This window comes from Artibeus jamaicensis, unplaced genomic scaffold (genome assembly GCF_021234435.1).
Source record: "Artibeus jamaicensis isolate MK-2021 breed Jamaican fruit bat unplaced genomic scaffold, CSHL_Jam_final contig_240, whole genome shotgun sequence".
Taxonomy (NCBI): Eukaryota; Metazoa; Chordata; class Mammalia; order Chiroptera; family Phyllostomidae; genus Artibeus; species Artibeus jamaicensis.
Window position 1 is genome coordinate 15,887,928 of NW_026521506.1, and position 19,106 is coordinate 15,907,033.

The window sequence follows — 19,106 nt, forward strand, 5'->3', positions numbered from 1 at the left end:
ATACTCCAACCAACTGAGCTACCTAGCCAGGGCCAAATAATAATACTTCTTTAAAGACAGTTTTTGAAATGAGCAATATTTGGCTCTAATTATAAAAATTACTATACATGTTATTAGAAGTTGTTTGCAGGTGAAAGGAGGAGTCTCAATTTTTTTCTTCAAAGATTTTATTTAAGGAGTCTCAATTTCTGAGGAGTTCAATTCTGCTAGCCCTCTGCTACTAAGCTAATATCTAACCCTATAGACATTTGCCTTTATTCCATACCAGGACTTTCTATGAGAGAAAAGTAAAAGCCCACATTTTCACTTTATCTTTTTTTCTCTCCTTAATTTATACTTTATTAACTATAAAAGAGTAATCAGTCACTGACTCTGGTATGCATAGCTTGGGTGGCCCTGTTTGTTACCTTACTGCAAAGTGGAAAATTATCCTTTTTGAAAGGTAACACTAATCCCTTAAATATTGTATTATAAAGATATGCAAAAATCAAATCCTTCTTGGTGAGTGATATATGTAAATTCTACCCCTTCTGCCATATTTATTGCCAGACTTTTTTGCAGCTGTCTCCAGCTAATGTACATTTAATCTCAGAAATAAATTAAAGGCTAGAACTAATATTGATACAGAACACATGTACCTTTAATGACAATAGGTGCAAAGTAAAAGTTTTACATGATTTGAAGGGAGGAAGAAATGGATAGTGCGGTTATAACTTAGGTGTTAACGGAAATAAATGAAGCTTCAAAGATTGTTGAAGCTTTCATTACATCGGAATGTAAGATCACCAGATGAAAAGAATACTGTACGGGCAGTTACTTTTAGCATTGATTCCCTGTCTTGGATAATTATTCTGCTACTTAATCATCTAAGTATTCCTGCCACATTGCTTAATGGATGAAGAGTCAGAAAAAACATCTCTGTCCTGGAAATCTCTGTTGTAGTCCTATATTAAACTGATGTGCCCTGTGCCTTAGTTTTCTCCATTAGTAAGGTAACTTATTTCATGCAAATTTAAGAAACAACAGTTGAATAGTGTTAAGGGGAAAAATAACTCAAAAAGGGCCAAATCCTTCTTCTATTACTAGCGTTTCTCAAACAGGGTTCTGTGAGAGAATATAAGTCTCATAGAGAATGATTCAAGTGATTTTTTTCTCAGTTCTCCTAAGGATGGTGCATAGCTAGTACTGTGGGAAATAAGTTAACTCATTACATAGTCTGGTAGAACTCTGGTGGTGAAGGACTATTTCTAGAGAGTATCATATCAGGGAAATTGATATCCATGTAGGTGTCTTTAATGGAGGTGAACAGATGAGTTTCTGCCCCAGAGCTGAAAAGAAACCAGTTGTGTTGCTGGCTGTGAGAGAGAACTAGCTGGAGTGCTCAGTGATATGTCTTATCACCATCTTTCATTTGCCTTTTAAAGTATGTTAGATAAAAAGGAGTCTTCTTTGTGTTGAGTTTTGTTAGTTTGATGGTTTTCCAATATGTATTCTGTAAAGCAGCCTTGCATAAATGGGGGAACCCTTTGTGAAAGACTATTGTTTGGAAATGAATAAGTTAAGGCAGCAGGCCTTCTTGAAATTTATGTTGGAAGTTGTTTTTGTTTGGTTTTTGATCTTTTAGATTAGCAGTAGTTTTTTTGTTAATGTTCATACTTTTAATCTGGTGAGGGTGGAGTGAAACTGGTTCACCCATACGTTGCTGTATGAGGTAGATCTCTATGTACTCATATAGTCTAGTATATATATCCAGTCAGAGATAAAATGTAAGTTGCATAATGTTCTGAATGGATATATCATAAGTAGCCTGGAGACCTAAATTCATCCTAGTTTAAAATATGTTTTAGGGTCATTAATATTTTATAAAAGAGAAGTACAATGAGTAAACAAATATGACAAACTGTTTAACTTTGCTATTACCAGAGATACACATGTTAAAATATGTGGCCATTTTTACCTATTCATTTAACAAGAAAAAATTGTTAATGAATGTAGTTAACTGCTATTAATGGTCTAGTGCAGTCATTCTTAACTGGAGGTAATTTTGTCCCCTCCCCAGGGCATATTTGGCAATATTTGGGAACATTTTGTTTGTCATAAATGGGAGTAGGTTGTTACTGGCATCTACTGACTGGTAGAGGTGAGGGGGTACTGCTAAATATGCTTCAGTACACAAGATGGCATCCACCATCTACAGATAATTAATTGGGCCCAAACATCAACCATGCTTGATTGAGAAACCCTGGTGTCATAAAACTAGATCATTCATACATTGGTGTTAACGTTGAAATTGGTATCTCCTACTCCTTGATATTTTATCTTTTGTCATTATTCATGATAATAAAATTAACACAGATGTAACAAAACTTCAAAGGATTTGACTTAGAAAGGAAGGCATTTCTGAAATTTCAGCTCTCAGAAATAACCACTATTATGGTTTTCATCCAGACTTTTTCCTTTAAGATATTAACACACATAAATATATTAATCATTTTCAAGTGAAAAAACATGTAGTACTGTACATACTTTCTGTAACTTGCTCTTTTTACTTGGGTGAAAGCTACATTAATACCATATTTTTTGGACCATAAAACACCTAGGTTTTAGAGGAGGAAAATAGGAAAAAAATTGGAAGCAAAAAATGTGGTAAAATATTTAATAACATAAATAATGTAATATTTCACCAACGTAAATATAAACAGAACTCAACAGCAGCATTAACAACCATTATTCCTCCCAAATGGGGGGGTGCATCTTATAGTCCGAAAAATAGGGTGCCTCTATTATCCCATTGTAAGGGTGTACTACAAATTTATCTCTCCAAGGCCCTGTTGATGAATATTTGGCATTTTCTAATACTGTATTATCGTGCATAGTACTGCAGTGAACATATGTTTATGTAAATCTCTGTTAATACTTGAGATTATTTCTCTCTGATATTTTTTAGAAGTAGAATTTCTAGGTCAATGGACATGATCACTAAAAAGTTGAGAGATACAGTCATTACCCTCCAACAATGGAATCCACATCTGTCTGAAAGCAGTTGTGCAGCATATGAAAAGAGCCATAGGTATAGCAATACCCTGTTTCTAGGAATCTAGAATAAGGAAATAGTCCACAATTTTAAAAAAGCACAAATATATTCTTTTAATCTGTTATTAATAGGAGCAAAACAATTAGGAAGCAACTTTTAAATGTGTAACTGTGGAGAAATGGTTACATAAATTATGTTTTTTTCCATTTGGATCCTTTTTGAAGTCTTAAAACCCAAGGTTAGCAAGACTATAATAATTCTTATGTCATGGTCAGTTGAAGAAGCAGAATTCAAAATCATATGTTCACTGTGATTATAGCTAAATATAAAATAGCATGCATGTAACAAAAAGGGGACAGTACAGATGGAAAATAAGATAGATCTGTCAGGGTAGTGGGGTGATGGGGTGATTTCTCCTGCCAATTATACATTGTATTACTTTCGCAATTAAAAAAAATACTCATAGAAATGTCACTGCTTCAAGATAAACTATTGATTGATGTGAAAAAGATGGGTTAGGATTTCAATCCAGAGGACAGCATTTGACTAACAGAGAAGAAAATAAACTTCTCATGTGTTCTCAGCCCACTACCCACCATTCTTTTCATGTGTTCTTATGTATTTTAGTGATGAAAGCATAAGATAATGATTAATGTGAATGTTTTTTAAATATTTTATTTATTTGTAGAGAGAGGGGAATGGAGGGAGAAAAAGGGAGAGAAACATCAATGGGTGGTTGCTCCCCATGCACCCCCCTCTGGGGACCTGACCCACAACCCAGACATGTGCCCTGATTGGGAACCAAACCAGCAACTCTTTGATTCACAAGCCAGCACTAAATCCACTGAGCCGCACCAGCCAGGGCTAATGCGAATCTTCAATGAATGTATGTGAACTAATCCAGGGAAGGCAGTCTCAGGAGGCATGGTATTAGATATTATTTTGTTCCAGCCAGCATTTGTAAAACTATCACCAGGAGAAAGAAGGTAGTCATAGAAATATCCCTTTTTTCTCCAGCCAGCTGCTGTATTTTCATGGTATGGTGGTGGTCAGATCTCATTTACAGTGGGGGGCCTTTATATGTAGGTAAGAAAGCATGACATTAAAGGCCATTTTGTAAATATTAAAATAATATCAAATCTACTGTTCCCAAAATGATCTGGTCACTTTGAGCATTTAAAAGCAAATGTTTAAAATTTCAATTCAGATTGAGTCTCAGAAATTTCTGGTGCCATTACCAGAAACTGACATTAGTGCTATACTTCAATAAAATTGGTAACATTAGGAAATTTTAGTTTGGTCTTAGTTTTTTAAAAATATTTTTTATTTATTTTTAGACAGAGGGGAAGGGAGGGAGAAAGAGAGGGAGAGAAACATCAATAATCTGCCTCTCATGTGTGCCCCATACCCCAACCAGGGACCAACCTGCAATCCAGGCATGTGTCCCAACTCTGGAAGAAGCAGCGACTTTTGCTTTGTAGAATGACAGTCAACCCACTGAGCCACACCAGTCAGGACTGGTCTTAGTTTTTTTTAAAACAACCCGGAAGCTGTGCAAAGAACTTGGTATATATGGTACAGGACACCCATTTTGTAGCCTTGAGTCAGTAAAAACATTGCAGTAACCATAGGGAGAATTCATTATATTAGTACTGATGGGTTTTTTTCCCTCCTTTTCTTTGACATGACTTGTATGATGACTTTGAGTCTGGACTTTTTATAAAAATACTGGTACCTCAGTGCACTGAGATGAGAACTAATTTAGTTATGGTAGGCACTCTTGCCAGAGACCTGCTGGCAACAGCGATTTTCTCAACCATTTCCACGTCCTGGGGTGACTTTTAAAAGAAGCAATTTAGACCAGGTTTGGACTATGAGTTCAAGATGGAGAGTGTCTCCTACAATTGCCTATCTTGGCGTCTTACAGAGTGACTCTCATTCAAAAGTTTGAAGTGGAGGGAGGATCAAGCTGGGCATACTAAAAGTACTGTTGAGTAGATTCTAATTCCTTGCAAGGGCTTTCAAGCCCTTTTTTCTGTAAAAGCTCATTTCAGTGAGTGAACAGATAGATATTAGGCATTGGGCCCATTCTGATATTCTAAAAGTTGAAAGGGTGCTTCAGTCATCTTTTTTTTCCCAGAGAAAACACAAAATGTGACTGGGTTGAGTATTATTTCTCTGCTGGCAATAAGTATACTTTTTCATTACTTTGTTCACACTAGTATGTTAGGGTTTTCAGGCACTCAGTAAGTCTTAAACAGTCACAAAAGAATAGTACTGCACAGTATCTGGAGGTTGGAGGAAAAGGCTGGTACAATTTTCATTATCAAGGACCTTAAAATATTGTACCTCTTGAAACTGTCATTGAAGTAAAAGCTGAGTTCTCTTGTTATCTTGAGCCATTAAAGGGTGTTTTGGTAACCTTTTGACCTTACTTTGCAATTTGAATCCAAAGTTTTGGGGTTCCCCCCTTTGATTTCATTTTTAAGCTCTACACTAGATAATGTTTTTATTTATTTACTCATGTAATTATTTTAGATAATATTTTTAATATATTTTATTGATTATGTTATTACAGTTATCCCATTCCCCCCTTTCATTCCCTTCCACCCTGCACACCCTCTCCCTCCTACATTCCCCCCTTTAGTTCATGTCCATGTGTTTTAAGTTCTTTATCTTTTACATTTCCCATACTATTCTTGCCCCCCCCATCTATTTTCTATCTACTGTCTATGCTACTTATTCTCTGTACCTTCCCCCCCCTCCTCCTCCCACTCCCCTGTTGCTAACCCTCCATGTGATCTCCATTTCTATGCTTCTGCTCCTGATCTAGTTGTCCTCTTAGTTTGCTTTTCTTTTAGGTGTGGTTGTTAATACTTGTGAGTTTGTCGTCATTTCACTGTTCACATTTTTTATCTTCTCTTTCTTAGATAAGTCCCTTTAACATTTCATAGAATAAGGGCTTGGTGATGATGAACTCCTTGAACTTGACCTTATCTGAGAAGCGCTTTATCTGTCCTTCCATTATAAATGAAAGCTTTGCTGGATAGAGAAACCTTGGATGGAGGTCCTTGCCTTTCATGACTTGGAATACTTCTTTCCAGCCTCTTTTTGCCTGTAAAGTCTCTTTTGAGAAATGATCTGACAGTCTGATGGGAACTCCTTTGTAGGTGACTGTCCCCTTAGCTCGTGCTGCTTCTAGGATTCTCCCCTTCATTTTAATCTTGGCTAATGTAATGATGATGTGCCTTGGTGTGTTCCTCCTTGGGTCCACCTTCTTTGGGACTCTCTGAGCTTCTTGGACTTCCTGGAAGTCTATTTCCTTTGTCAGATAGGGAAGTTCTCCTTTATTATTTGTTCAAATAAGTTTTCCACTTGTTGCTCTTCCTCTTCCCCTTCTGGTACCCCTATAATTTGGATGTTGGAATGTTTAAAGATGTCCTGGAGGTTCCTAAGCCTCTCCTCATTTTTTCAAATTCTTGTTTCTTCATTCTTTTCTGTTTGGTTCTTTCTTTCTTCCTTCTGGTTATTCCATTGATTTGAGTCCCAGTTTTCTTTCCATCACTATAGGTTCCCTGGGCATTTTCCTTCATTTCACTTAGTGTAGCCTTTTTTTGTGTGTGTAATTTGTGACCCAAATCAACCAGTTCTGTCAGCACCCTGATCACCAGTGTTTTGAATTGTGCATCTGGTAGGTTGGCTATCTCTTGGTTGCTTAGAAGTATTGGCTCTGGGGCTTTGAGCTGTTCTTCTTCTTGAGCCATAATGTTTTGGTTTGTTCACACTTGTTATGTATGAGGGGCAGAGCTTTATGTGTTCATCAGGGCAGGGCAACCCAAGTCACTGGGTTGTGACGCTATATGTGGGGGCAGGGACCCAGAGGGGAAAAAATGGCGCTTTGCTCCACTCTCTGTTGCACCTCAGTCCCTTCCACCGCTTCCCCCAAGCAAACTGGGCTTTTGTGGTGCTGATTCCCGTGTGGGTGGGCTTGTGTGTGCTCTAGGACCCTGTGGGTCTCTCCAGTGAACTTTCCTGTGAGGGTGGGAGTCTTTCCCTGCGCCTCAACCCCCACAAGTGTTTTCAATAGGTGTTTTGAGGTTTTATTTCCCGGCGCTAGGACCCTGGATTGTGCGATCTGTCTCCCTCCCCAGATATCTGCTCGTGAATATGGGACTGCTGCTCGGTCAGCCAGCCACCTTGCTCACGGTGCTACGCTTCTCAGTCGCCGCCTCGCTGGGTCTGCCTGTTGCCACCCCATGCCTGGGGTCTGCCAGCCACAGCCTGGGTGGGTGCCCAGGGTCTGCCCGGTGCTGCCTTGCATGCCCTGTGTCACTACTTCCTGTGCTGAAACCCCTCTCCGCTGTCCCCAGGACTCTGCCCCTCCTACTGGTCTGGATGAATGTGTCTATTTTAACTCCTTGGTTGTCGGACTCCCATACATTCAGTTTTGGTTGTTATTTTGTTTCTGAATTGTTGTCCTTATTTTGGTTGTTCAAGCAGACAAAGTATGTCTACCTATGCCTCCATCTTGGCCAGAAATCTAGATAACATTTTTAAAATAAAAGTTGCTTCTAGAAGTAAGACCAGTCTCTCCTTTGTAGCTCAATAGTGGCATACCAGCCAGCCGGAGACAACAGCCACACCTTCGATGTCACAGCCATGTTCAAGTCTATTGGGATTTTCCTTGGGATCTTCAGTGGATCTTTTGCCATGGGTGCAGCTACTGGAGTGGTGACAGCTCTAATATCCTTTTATTATGTTTAACTTTCCTCATTAACCCAACAACATAATTGAATGCTGTGTTCTGTAGTCTCTTCTAGTTTCATCTTGGCATTGTGTTATAATTATTCACTTTATTACCAAGTACTTGGTTTGAAAACATTAGGCAATCATCATTACCAATAAATAAAAGAACTTAATTGTTTTGTGTAGGGCTCTATGCCCTCAAACTTTCACTACAAAAGTTTAGACACAGTGACCCTTTGTGGTGAATTTTAAAGTTGTAGACTGAATTGATATTGATACAAACTTAGATATATTTCAAAGAGCCTTTGGGTCTTCTGTGTTGCTGTTCAGCCTCGAAGTCTTTTGCTTTCTGTTTCAAAGGAAAAATAGGAAATGTACGACCATGATGCCAACTGAACAAGACTGTTTGTTCCTGGGCTGGAACAGATGGGAGTTCATCTCAGCTGTCACGGATTTGAACCTTCTGCTCCAGAGTCCCAGGCACTGCCATTAGTTTGCTATTTGAAATATTGGGCAAGTCTTTCTGTGTTCATTCAAGAATACAAGGTTGCCTGCTACATGCCAGGTACTGTGCTCTGAGTATCAAACACAAACAAGACAGATGTGGCTTCTGCCCTCCTGGAGCTTCTGGTATAGAAGCATCAATACTTCACCTCATGGGCCCTTGGTGTAGGAGTGTGGACAGCAGGAGCAGTGGGGAAAATTAGTGGGACTAGACAAGAGCTTCCAGCTCTTTCATGTACTTTTATATAAAACAAATACTTTTTTAAAAAAATCTATGAATTTGCTATACTTCAGCTTTGTGCTGGAAGAGACTTGTCTTATTGCTTTTTATTAGGTTAGTTGGGGCACAAAGAGGCAGGAAAAAGAGTTCTGGAGGAGCCAGGGCCAATAGCATCTGTTTCCTATTACAATTTCCTTGAGGGTAGGAAGTATATCTTATTCATCTTTTTGTTGTGATCCATGTTTATTGAAGCTAATGGAGATTGCAGCCTGAGACTTGTTGCTGCTTCACACAGATCCTTCCCCTGTCAACTAACAAATACTTTTGCGACTAGTACGAGTGATGTGCCTCCATTTCTTTGTCATGGAATGCTCTGCATCCCAGAGAAGTTAAGACATCAAATAAATGTGACATGGCATGAAAATGACATTCTTAATAAATGTAAATTGCTGTAATTATGGAAGCTCTCTTGCTTTGGGTCACAAATTAATAGTCAAGAGTTGGCACGTTGTGTATCTGACCTGTTGCTCCCATCTCTACCTGTCCTTTACTGCATGGTTTCTGGCAGGGCATGTGGTAAACATGAAACAGTTTGATTGATTAAGCTGTATGACTTTCTCACGAAAGAGATGGCTGCTCACTCCTCAGTAAGATACTCATTTTAAGAGTTTCTGCACTCTGGTGCTTCCTCATTTTGTGAGTTTGGTCTTAGAGAGGCTGGCAAATCCTTCTGTCACTTTCATGTTGCCTTGCTTTGACTATTATTTTTTCTAGTCCCACCCCTGTATGCCGAGATCTTGTTACCAACCTTGACAGTCTTACGTGACAAAGTTCACCAAATTACGGGAGTTCCAGTTGTTGGAGACAGGCTTGTTCTTCTTGATGTCCTGGAGTACCTTCCTCTTGGCTGAAGCATGGGGTTTCACAGGTGGGTTACTTTCTCCTTTCACTTGTAAGCCTTTACAGAGAGTGAGTTTGCCAGTCATCTGTTTTCTGTTAGTGGACCAACTCCACTAGTATTTGAACACACTTGTTAAGGTTGGCATTTGCACTGTCACTATAGAAGGTAAAAAATATTTTCAGTGGAAGTGATATGTTTCAACAAAGCATATCACAATTGGAAATGTCAACACTAAGCATATAATGTACGTCTGTAAAGTAAAAACCTTGGTAGAAAAGTCGGGTAAAAACTCTCTTTCACATGAACTTGGAACTCTTTGTCGTAATAGGTGTGGTTGCAGTGTTGTTCTGTGGCATCACACAGGCCCATTATACATACAATAATTTGTCCACGGAGTCTCAGCATAGAACTAAACAGGTAAGAGAAACTTTATAGTTTGTGAGGAAACCTTTCCTTCCTGCAGTGAAACAGAAGTATTTTCATACTGAAAAAAATAATCCTTGATCTGTTCAAAATGATGTCTGCTCATTCCAGCTCTTCTTCCTTTGACTCCAGAAATAGATGGAATTAGCAGGTTGAAGGGTGGCGGCCTGTAGGGTACAGATGTAGGTCAGCAGAACACACAGGGACTCTTGTCACTGTGTTGGTTAGCTTCCTTTTCTGTTTTCCTAATCTCATGGCTTATTTTTTACTAAGTTTAAATATTTCATTTTGATTTTATTTTCCCTCTGGGCATCAATGTTTATTTTTTTATTAAACTTACTGGGGTTGCACTGGTTGATAAGATCATACAGGTTTCAATGCACATTTGTATGATATTAGATCTGTATATCACACTGTGTGCCCACCACAAAAATATGGAACTGTTTCCAGATTTGTGGGTCATCCTTGCATGGGGGCCATGCTAATCTTCTCTGTATCATTTCATGGTACTGCAAAATGAGCACTGCAATAGCTTCTAAGAGGAATGTTTTAGAAGTTCACTTAGGTGTGACTAGAACTACTGCCGTGTGATATTGGTAAGATTAATTTTTAATCTGAATAGATGTACTTCTGGGTGAGACAGAGAAGATTAAATTCCTTCAGGCCCTTCCAGGGTACTGTGTATCCAGGAATGTCAAAACATCAGTGGTTGGGCTTCATATGGTACTGAATGATCAGTTGTGCAGGGTACCTGAAGGGAATCATAAAGGAAATAGGCATAGCATTGTTTAGTCTTATGAGATATATGGGGCAAAGACATAAACAACATGTACTGACTGGAATAAAAACAGACACATACCTGTACATGATTATGTCAGGAAATAGAGGCTTTAAGTTTTGCCAAATTATTAGAACACTTAAGATTAGCCTGGACAGGACTCGTGATAAGGTGGGAGAAAAGGTGCTTCTTTTCTTCTTTGTTCTTGAGCCACAAATTTAGTGTAGGACATGCTTTTTCCCCAACCCCTCAGAAGAAATTAGGCCTTTTCCCCCAAGGATATATATTGGGTTTACAAATCCCTTTTACAAATTAATTCTGTGCAAAAAGTATAGAGAAGATAATCAGCTGCTGAGAGGTTGGCATTTTTGTAGGCAGCAGGGTGGTGAATAAAAATAAACAAGGCATGAGTGTCCAGTCTTATTGGTGATATGAAGCTTGTGTACATAAAAAGACTAATAGAACTTCTGGTTGTTTGTTTCAGATTATATGTCATACCAGAATTCAGAGAAGTAGGGAGATAAATGGTTTGAAGCTTGAGGAGCTGGAAAGCCATCATATAGGACATGATGGGAACTAGAAAGCTGGGAAGAATTCAGAAAAGCCTAGGGGAAACAAAACCAGTAGAGAGAGAAATTAAAAAAAACAACTAAAATTCTCAAATGGAAGGCAATGAAGTGCAGAGCAAGGGCTAGCAAATGTTAGCCAGGTTTCCCTGTGAGGTCTGCGAGCCAAGGATGGTTTTCAGGTTTCTAAGTGGTTGTAAACAAATCAAAAGAATAATTTTTGACATGTGAAAGTTATATGAAATTCTGATTTCAGTGTCCATCAATTGTTTTATGGGCACACCACCACACCCATCTTTTAACATAAAGCCTGTGGCTGCATTTATGCTAATATGGCAGGGTTGAGTGCTTGTGACAGGGCCCATGAGGCCCACAAAGCCTCAAATATTTACTGCCTGGCCCTTTACAGGAAAAGTTTGCCAGCCTCTGGTGTTCATTAAAGTGGAGACTTGGGTGTCACTGTATCATTCTAGATCCTGGTTCCACTACTTGCTGGCTTTGTGAACTGGGGGAAGTTACATAATTTCTCTGTGCTTCAATTTTGCCAGCTTGAAAATGAGGCTAATAATAGTACCTACCTCACAGCCTTGGGTGAGATTAAAAGAAGGTAATACATGTAAAGTCCTTTGCATAGTATTGGACACATAGTAAAAACTAGATAAAGTTTAGCTATTATCATTAAACAAATAAGTGATAAAAGTAATATATTATATCATTTAAAGTAAATTAAATATATAAGTATTTAATTTACTTTAAATGATTTAATGTTTACTTTCATTACCATTTTCCAGTAATAAGTCAACATCAGTTTAGAAAGATTAACTAACTTGCCCACAGCCACAGGGCTAGCAAGTGGAGAAGGCACTTTGACTCCTGAGCCCATGTTTTGTGGGGGTAGAGGGCTCATTGTAAATGGTAGTGGCAGATAACCCTAATGGACAGAGGGATGCTGGATTACGGAAGCCTTGAACTCATTCATTCAGTAGGTCTCATATCTCTACTGTGTTAACATGTGATGAGGCAGTGATGTCAACAGGTAGAGCATGGGCAGGCATCTGAGAAGGGTACAGAGCACTAGACACTAATGTATAAGCTCTTACTCCCTAAGTGAAGGCCAAGACCCACATAAAAAGTGAAATTGCATGGCAAGGTGGCAATATGAGGGTTGTTATAAAGCATTCTATGCCAGGACAAAAAAAAATAATTGAACTGGATCTTACAACCCGTGATGAGGGAAGTGTCTGTGCAATTGCCATAATTAGAGAGATTCATTGGGTGGAGGTGTAGAAGATGGGTGACAGGGATACCAGTTAGTGTCCTTCCGCAGCATGATGGGGGGGATTGATAAAAGGTATAAGAAGGTAGTGGTGGGGACAACAAAGAATATTCCAAAAGAAAAATTGTCAGGGTTTGGTAGAGGAGAATAAGAATGACTGGATATGGATGGAGACTGGAGAAGAGACACTGATTAGGGAAAGTGAGAGGCAACATTCTGGCTTTATCTGTGGGATTGGGAATGTCATTAGTGGGTTTGTTTGCCTCTGAATCCCATTTTTGGGGATAAACACAAACTTTACATATTTGAAATGTCTTTCATTATCTTAGTAATACTCATGTTTTCAAGTTATGTCAATTTATTTACTGGCCTAACCTTTTGACATTTCGTTTCAGTTGTTTGAGCTTCTCAATTTCTTGGCAGAGAATTTCATCTTCTCCTACATGGGACTGACACTGTTCACCTTCCAGAACCATGTCTTCAATCCAACATTTGTAGTAGGAGCATTTGTATCCTTTATTATGTGTTCTATTTTTAAAACTTTATTTTGAAAATTGAGATTCACATGTGTTTTCTGGAGGGTGGTTGATAAAAATACACTTAAATATATAAAATTTTCCTCTGAGTACAAGTAAGGATTGTCACTCTTTTTTTCTGCTCTGTTTATTCTATTTTCATTTTTGTTTACTGCACACATAATATTGATAGATTGAAATGACAGAAAAAAGTCTCCTACCATTCTGCCAATGCCAAAAGATAAAACTGCTTGGCCTCTCTTACTAAAGGGAAGAAAGAGAGTAGATACTGGGGAGCGGTGCAGTCTGTGCCACAGGGCAGTAGTTGAAAGTGGATGGAAGGCTGCTTCTGTCTCTCTGAGTCTTCAAAATCCAGGTGAAAGCGAGAAGCTGAGTCCATGAGGGGGAGCAATCAATATTATCAGCCTTGTGAGAAGGCAGGAGGAAATGAAATCCAGAGCATGTGGGGAAGGTTTGGCCTTCAGTGGGAGGAGGCATAACTCCACCGCAGTTCCAGGAGAGGATAGGTTATGTAGAGATGAAGGCACATTTGCGAGGTGGTATTCCTGACTGATAAGCTCTATTTTAATCTGTTAAGTATGCGGTGAAATTGTTTGCTAAAAGCGAGATAGGAGCTGATGGCCTGTCAGTAATCTATTAATGTAACAAATTACCCTAAACTTTAGCAGCTTAAAATGATAGCCATCTATTATCTCACAGTTTGACAGTCAGGATACCAGGAGCAGTTTAGCTGGGCTCGTCAGGCTCAAGAATCTCTTGCGAGGTTGCAATCACTCTCTAGGCTGGGGCTGTGCTCTTTGCAGACTTGAGCTCCAGAATCCACCCCTCATGCACACATGGCTGTTAGCTAGAGGGTTCAGTTCTATTTATGTGAAGCTCTCCATGGGGCAGCTCACAGCATTGCTTCCGCCAGAGGGAATGAGCTGAGAGCCCCGAGATGGAAGCCAAAGTGCCTCTTATAACTTAATCTTAGAAGTGATATACCATCATCTCTTCTGCTGTATTCTGTTGGTCACACAGATGGACCCTGATGAAGTGTGAGCAGGGACTTAACAAGGCTGTGAATACTTGTAGGCAGGGATCACTGAGGACCATCTTGGCGGCTTGTTTCCACAAGTGGCAGGAGTTTTGAGGGGAAGATTTAGAAATTGTTGTTACAGAGAATGAGAGCGTGAGTGACCAAAGAAATGCTATAGGATTGCGGAGCTGTATTAGGGACCTGTTTGAGTCTGACAAATAGGTATTAGCAGTGGAATTAGTCTGCCGTGTTGTATGACTTCATCCTTAGCTGTGAGCATGGAGGAAAGAGATGGTTGGGTCCACAGAGAGGGGCAAATGAATGTCGAGTATTGGGGAGTATTACTAAGGTGTGGTTAGGAAGGGAAGTGAAGCAGGAAAAGGACTGACTGAAGGGAAAGTAGCAGAATCTTTGGACTGGAGGCCCCAGGAAGGTGGAAGAATTATCCGAGTGACATAGATCAATAGGAAACATGAGAAAAATTATGGTCGGGATGAAGGATGTTTAAGTTAATGATTTTCAAAAGAAGTACTTTTAAAACCACCTCAGAATACAGCTTCTGCTGAAGAAATTAGCAGAAATACATATACAAACATGTATATATAGGTGTGTGTGTGTGTATTCCTCACTCAAGGACATTTTTTCATTACTTTTAGAGAGAGATGATGGGAGAGAAACATCAATGTGAGAGAGAAGTATCAATTGGCTGCCTCCTGTACATGCCCCAACTGGGGATTGGTGTCTGGACAAGGGGTTGCACTCACCCATGCCCAGACTGGGAATTGAACCCATAATCTTCAGGTTACCAGACAATGCTCCAGCCTACTGAGCCACATTGTCCAGGGCTAGCAAAAATATTTTTGAAATTAAAATTCTCAGTATATTCTCTGTTAGAAAGTGAGTTACACTGCAGTGCCATTCTGCAGAGCCTTAGTCTTCTGGGAATGAACATCAAGCACACACACCCACCAAAAAAAGCCCTATTAATTAGAGAAGAACGTTAGCCAGAAGACTCCTGTGAGATTGGTAACTTCACATCCTGCTGGTGTTTGAGAAATTTTTGAGCAGTCACAGGGCATGACCCACTATAGTTAACCAGAAACAAGGCTAAATACTTTCCCTAGGCTTGTGAGTGTATTAGAAATTGAAGTTTCTCAATACAAAATCTTACCAAGAAAATTGACTCTTGCCAGGGAGAGCTGTTCTCTTGCTGACTGTATTTCTTAGGATGTAGGTTTCATTTCATGTGACAAAGACCCAGATTCACTGAGGTTTAAACAAGATACAAGTTTATCAATGAGCATGTTGTGCTTGTGTGCAGTTTGTTTTGCCTTTAGTCTTACAGACGTTAGCCATTTCCAAAGGTATTGGGGTCAGCACTTGTTTCCCCCGCTTTGTTTCATTTTTAATCTCAGATTTTCCTTTACATTCCTTTCAGAAAATTGGTGTGAAGATTATATTGTAACCCCTGAAATAAAAATTGCTATATGTTAAAGCATGAGTCTCTACAGATAGCAAACTGAGGGACAAGACACTAAGTTTTTTGGGTTTTTTTGGTTAAAACCATTCTGAATTCCCATTAAGCCTTCCCTTTGAAGCAGGGTGGAAGTTACAGACTTGGAGGAACATGAGGTACCTGAGCTACCCCTTCATTCTGAGGAAACAAGGGCAAGTTTAGCCATTGTTATTCTTCCTCCTACCAACATTGACAGTTAAACTGCATTAACCTGTTACATTCATAATCTTAAGATTATACCAAAGAAGCTTTGCTTTTAAACACGTTTCTGTTCATCTCATAAATTTCCTATATGTTAGATCGGCACTGTTCAATTTGGTGGCAACTAACTACTTGTGAATACTTCATTTATTTAAGATTTTATTTATTGTTTAGAGAGAGGGTAAGGGAGAGAGAGAAACATTGATTAGTTGCCACTTGTATGTGCCCTGTCCGGGGAACAAACCCACAACTCAGGGACATGCCTGGACTGGGAATTGAACTGGTGACCTTTCAGTTTGCAGGACAACATCCAATCCACTGAGCCTCACTGGTTAGGGCCACTTGTGATTATTTGAATTTAAATTAATTTAAATGAAATACAATTTCAGTTTCTAGGTCATGCTAGCCAAATTTAGGCCTCAGCATATTAGACAGTGCAGATATACAAAATTTTCATCATTGGGGGACTTCCGCCAAGATGGAGGAATAGGTGGAGATGCTGTGCTTTCTCCCACAACCAAGTTGAGAGACAATAGAATATTAGCAACAGAAAACACAGCCACAACACAGAAAATTGAACTTTTTGGAAGTCCCATAACAACGAATTCTTCAGCCTGACCGGGAAGAGGGGCGAAGCCAGCAGCTGGCTGAGCGGGGTTGCACAGGAAAACTCGGTCAGACGGACTCAGGCACGCGGATCCCAGGTGTGGGGTTGCAACGGGCGGACCCAGTGAGAGACCCAGTGAGCGACCCATGGACCCAGCGAGGGTGCAGGGCTGCGGGTTGACTGTGGTCCCGCATTCGTGCACAGATAGACCAGTGAGGGAGTGGGCAGTGAGACTATGGGACCGAGCAGGCCCCAGCACCGACAGGTAGCAGAGGGGTCTGCCATTTCCCCGCTCTGACCCTGCAACCACATACAGGGTCACCACCCAGCGACCTGCCCTGGAGGCCCCACCCCGCCCCTAAAGCTCCACTCCTCATACTTAATAGGTGCGGACAGACCAAAAATGGCTCAAGAAGATCTCAAAGCCCCAGAGCCCATAAATCTAAGCAACGAAGAAATAGCAAAACTTTCAGATGCACAGTTCAAAGCACTGGTGATCAGGATGCTCACAGAACTAGTTGATTTTAGTCACAAATTAGAGGAACATATGAAGGCTAAACTAATTGAAATGGAGGGAATTGCACAGGAAACCAATGGTGATGAAAAGGAAACTGGGACTCAAATCAAGGGAATGGACCAGAAGGAAGAAAATAATGGCCAAACAGGAAAATATGAAGAAACAAGAATTTTAAAAAATGAGGAGAGTCTTAGGAACCTCCAGGACATCTTTAAATGCTCCAACATCTGAATCATAGGGGTACCAGAAGGGGGAAAGGAACAGCCACCAGAGGAAAAGTTATTTGAACAAATAATAAAGGAGAATTTCCCCAATCTGGCAAAGGAAATAGACTTCCAGGAAATCCAGGAAGCTCAGAGAGTCCCCAAGAAGTTGGACACAAGAAGGAACACACCAAGGCACATCATCATTACATTAGCCAAGATTAAAATGAAGGAGAGAATCCTAGAAGCAGCAAGAGATAAGGGGGCAGTCACCTACAAAGGAGTTCCCATTAGACTGTCAGCTGATTTCTCAAAAGAGACCCTACAGGCAAGAAGGGGCTGGAAAGAAATATTCCAAGTCATGAAATCCAAAGACCTACAACCAAGATTGCTCTATCCAGCAAAACTTTCATTTAGAATAGAAGGACAAATAAAGTGCTTCTCAGATAAGATCAAATTCAAGGAGTTCATCATCACCAAGCCCTTATTATATGAAATGTTAAAGGGACTTACCTAAGAAAAAGAAGATAAAAAAGATGAACAGTGAAAGGACAGCAAACTCACAGTTATCAACAACCACACCTAAAACAAAAGCAAACCAAAAGGACAGCTAGATCAGGAGTGAACCATAGAAATGAAGATCTCAAGGAGGGTTAGCAACAGGGGAGTGGGAGAAGGAGAAGGGGGGAGAAGGTACAGAAAATAAGTAGCATAGATGGTAGGTAGAAAATAGACAGGGGGGAGGGTAAGAATAGTAGGGGAAATATAGAATCTAAAGAACTTGAGACACGTGGTTATAAACTAAAGGGGGGTAATGGTGGCGGAGGGGTGTGCAGGGTGGAGCGGAATGAAGGGGGGATATAGAACAACTGTAATGGCATAATTAATAAAATATATTAAAATTTTTTTCATCATTGCAGAAAATATTATTTGTCAGCTCTGTGTTAGTGGAATCAGAAGACTTAGAAATAGCTTCCTAAGATAGCCTTTCACCATCTTGCATGTACAATCTAAATTATATTAATATAATAAGAAGTTGTCCTTAACCTATTAACAATTTTAGATTGCTATTTTCTTGGGAAGAGCTGCCAATATTTACCCCTTGTCCCTCTTGCTTAATTTGGGCAGAAGGAGTAAGATTGGATCAAATTTTCAACACATGATGATGTTTGCTGGTAAGTTCTAACTTTCCCTCTCTTTCCCCACTCCAAGAAACTATTCACAATGCATATGCCAGCTTGATTTGAAATAGAATTGATATGCTGGTAATATCAGACTCCCTTAAACATTGAAGTGGCGACCTCCAATAGAAAAGAAAAACTATAGTGTCCCATTCCCTTCCATGGGTATTTTTTCATTGTTCTGGTTCAGCAGTCTATCATGCATAGTAGAGAAGATAAAGATTTATGCACTTTCATACAAGAACCTGTATGTGAATGTTTATAGCAATTCTATTCATAATTGCCAAAATCTAGAAACAGCCCAGTTGTCTGTTCCAGTGGGTGATGGAATTAGCAAACTGAGGCACTCCCATGCTATGGAATGCTTCTTAGCACTACAAGGAACAAATTATTGGTACACACACCAACATGGATGAACCTCGGAGGCATTATGCTGAATGAAAGAAGCTAGTCTCAAAAGGTCACATACTATGTGATTCCATTTATATGACATTCTCAGAGAGACAAAAGCATAGTGATGCAGAAACAGATGAATGGTGCCAGGGGTTTGGCAGGATGACAGAGAGGTTGGACTAAAAAGAGACTGAACAAAGGAATTGGGGAGGGTAATGAAACTGTTCTGTGTCTTGGTTGTACTAATGGTTACACACTCATGGAACTATACACCAAAAAGAATGGATGTTACTCAGGGGTGGGCGGGGCAATGGAGAGCCATGGGGGAAAAAATGGTACAACTGTAATAGAACAACAATTTAATTTAATTAAAAAAATTAATTTCTTCAAAAATTGTTAAAAGATCAATGTAAGTATAGTCTACTAATTCTCTCCATTTATTTTTATATACTTACGTATTTGTTTATTCCCATCTTAAGTTCTCAG

The 19,106-nt window shown here is 39.6% G+C and overlaps 1 protein-coding gene and 1 pseudogene across 1 annotated transcript in view; one reads left to right on the top strand and one right to left on the bottom strand.

Annotated features, from left to right (window-relative positions):
* SLC9A6 (solute carrier family 9 member A6) overlaps positions 1-19,106 on the top strand; it is a 66,978-nt gene that overhangs the window by 23,389 nt on the left and 24,483 nt on the right. Inside the window, exons 7-11 of the mRNA XM_037142217.2 lie at positions 7,636-7,777; positions 9,327-9,432; positions 9,734-9,822; positions 12,844-12,957; positions 18,110-18,221. Coding sequence (XP_036998112.1) covers positions 7,636-7,777; positions 9,327-9,432; positions 9,734-9,822; positions 12,844-12,957; positions 18,110-18,221 — 563 coding nt within the window. The remainder of the gene's footprint in view (positions 1-7,635; positions 7,778-9,326; positions 9,433-9,733; positions 9,823-12,843; positions 12,958-18,109; positions 18,222-19,106) is intronic.
* Positions 10,257-10,352, bottom strand: LOC119046938 (uncharacterized; annotated as a pseudogene).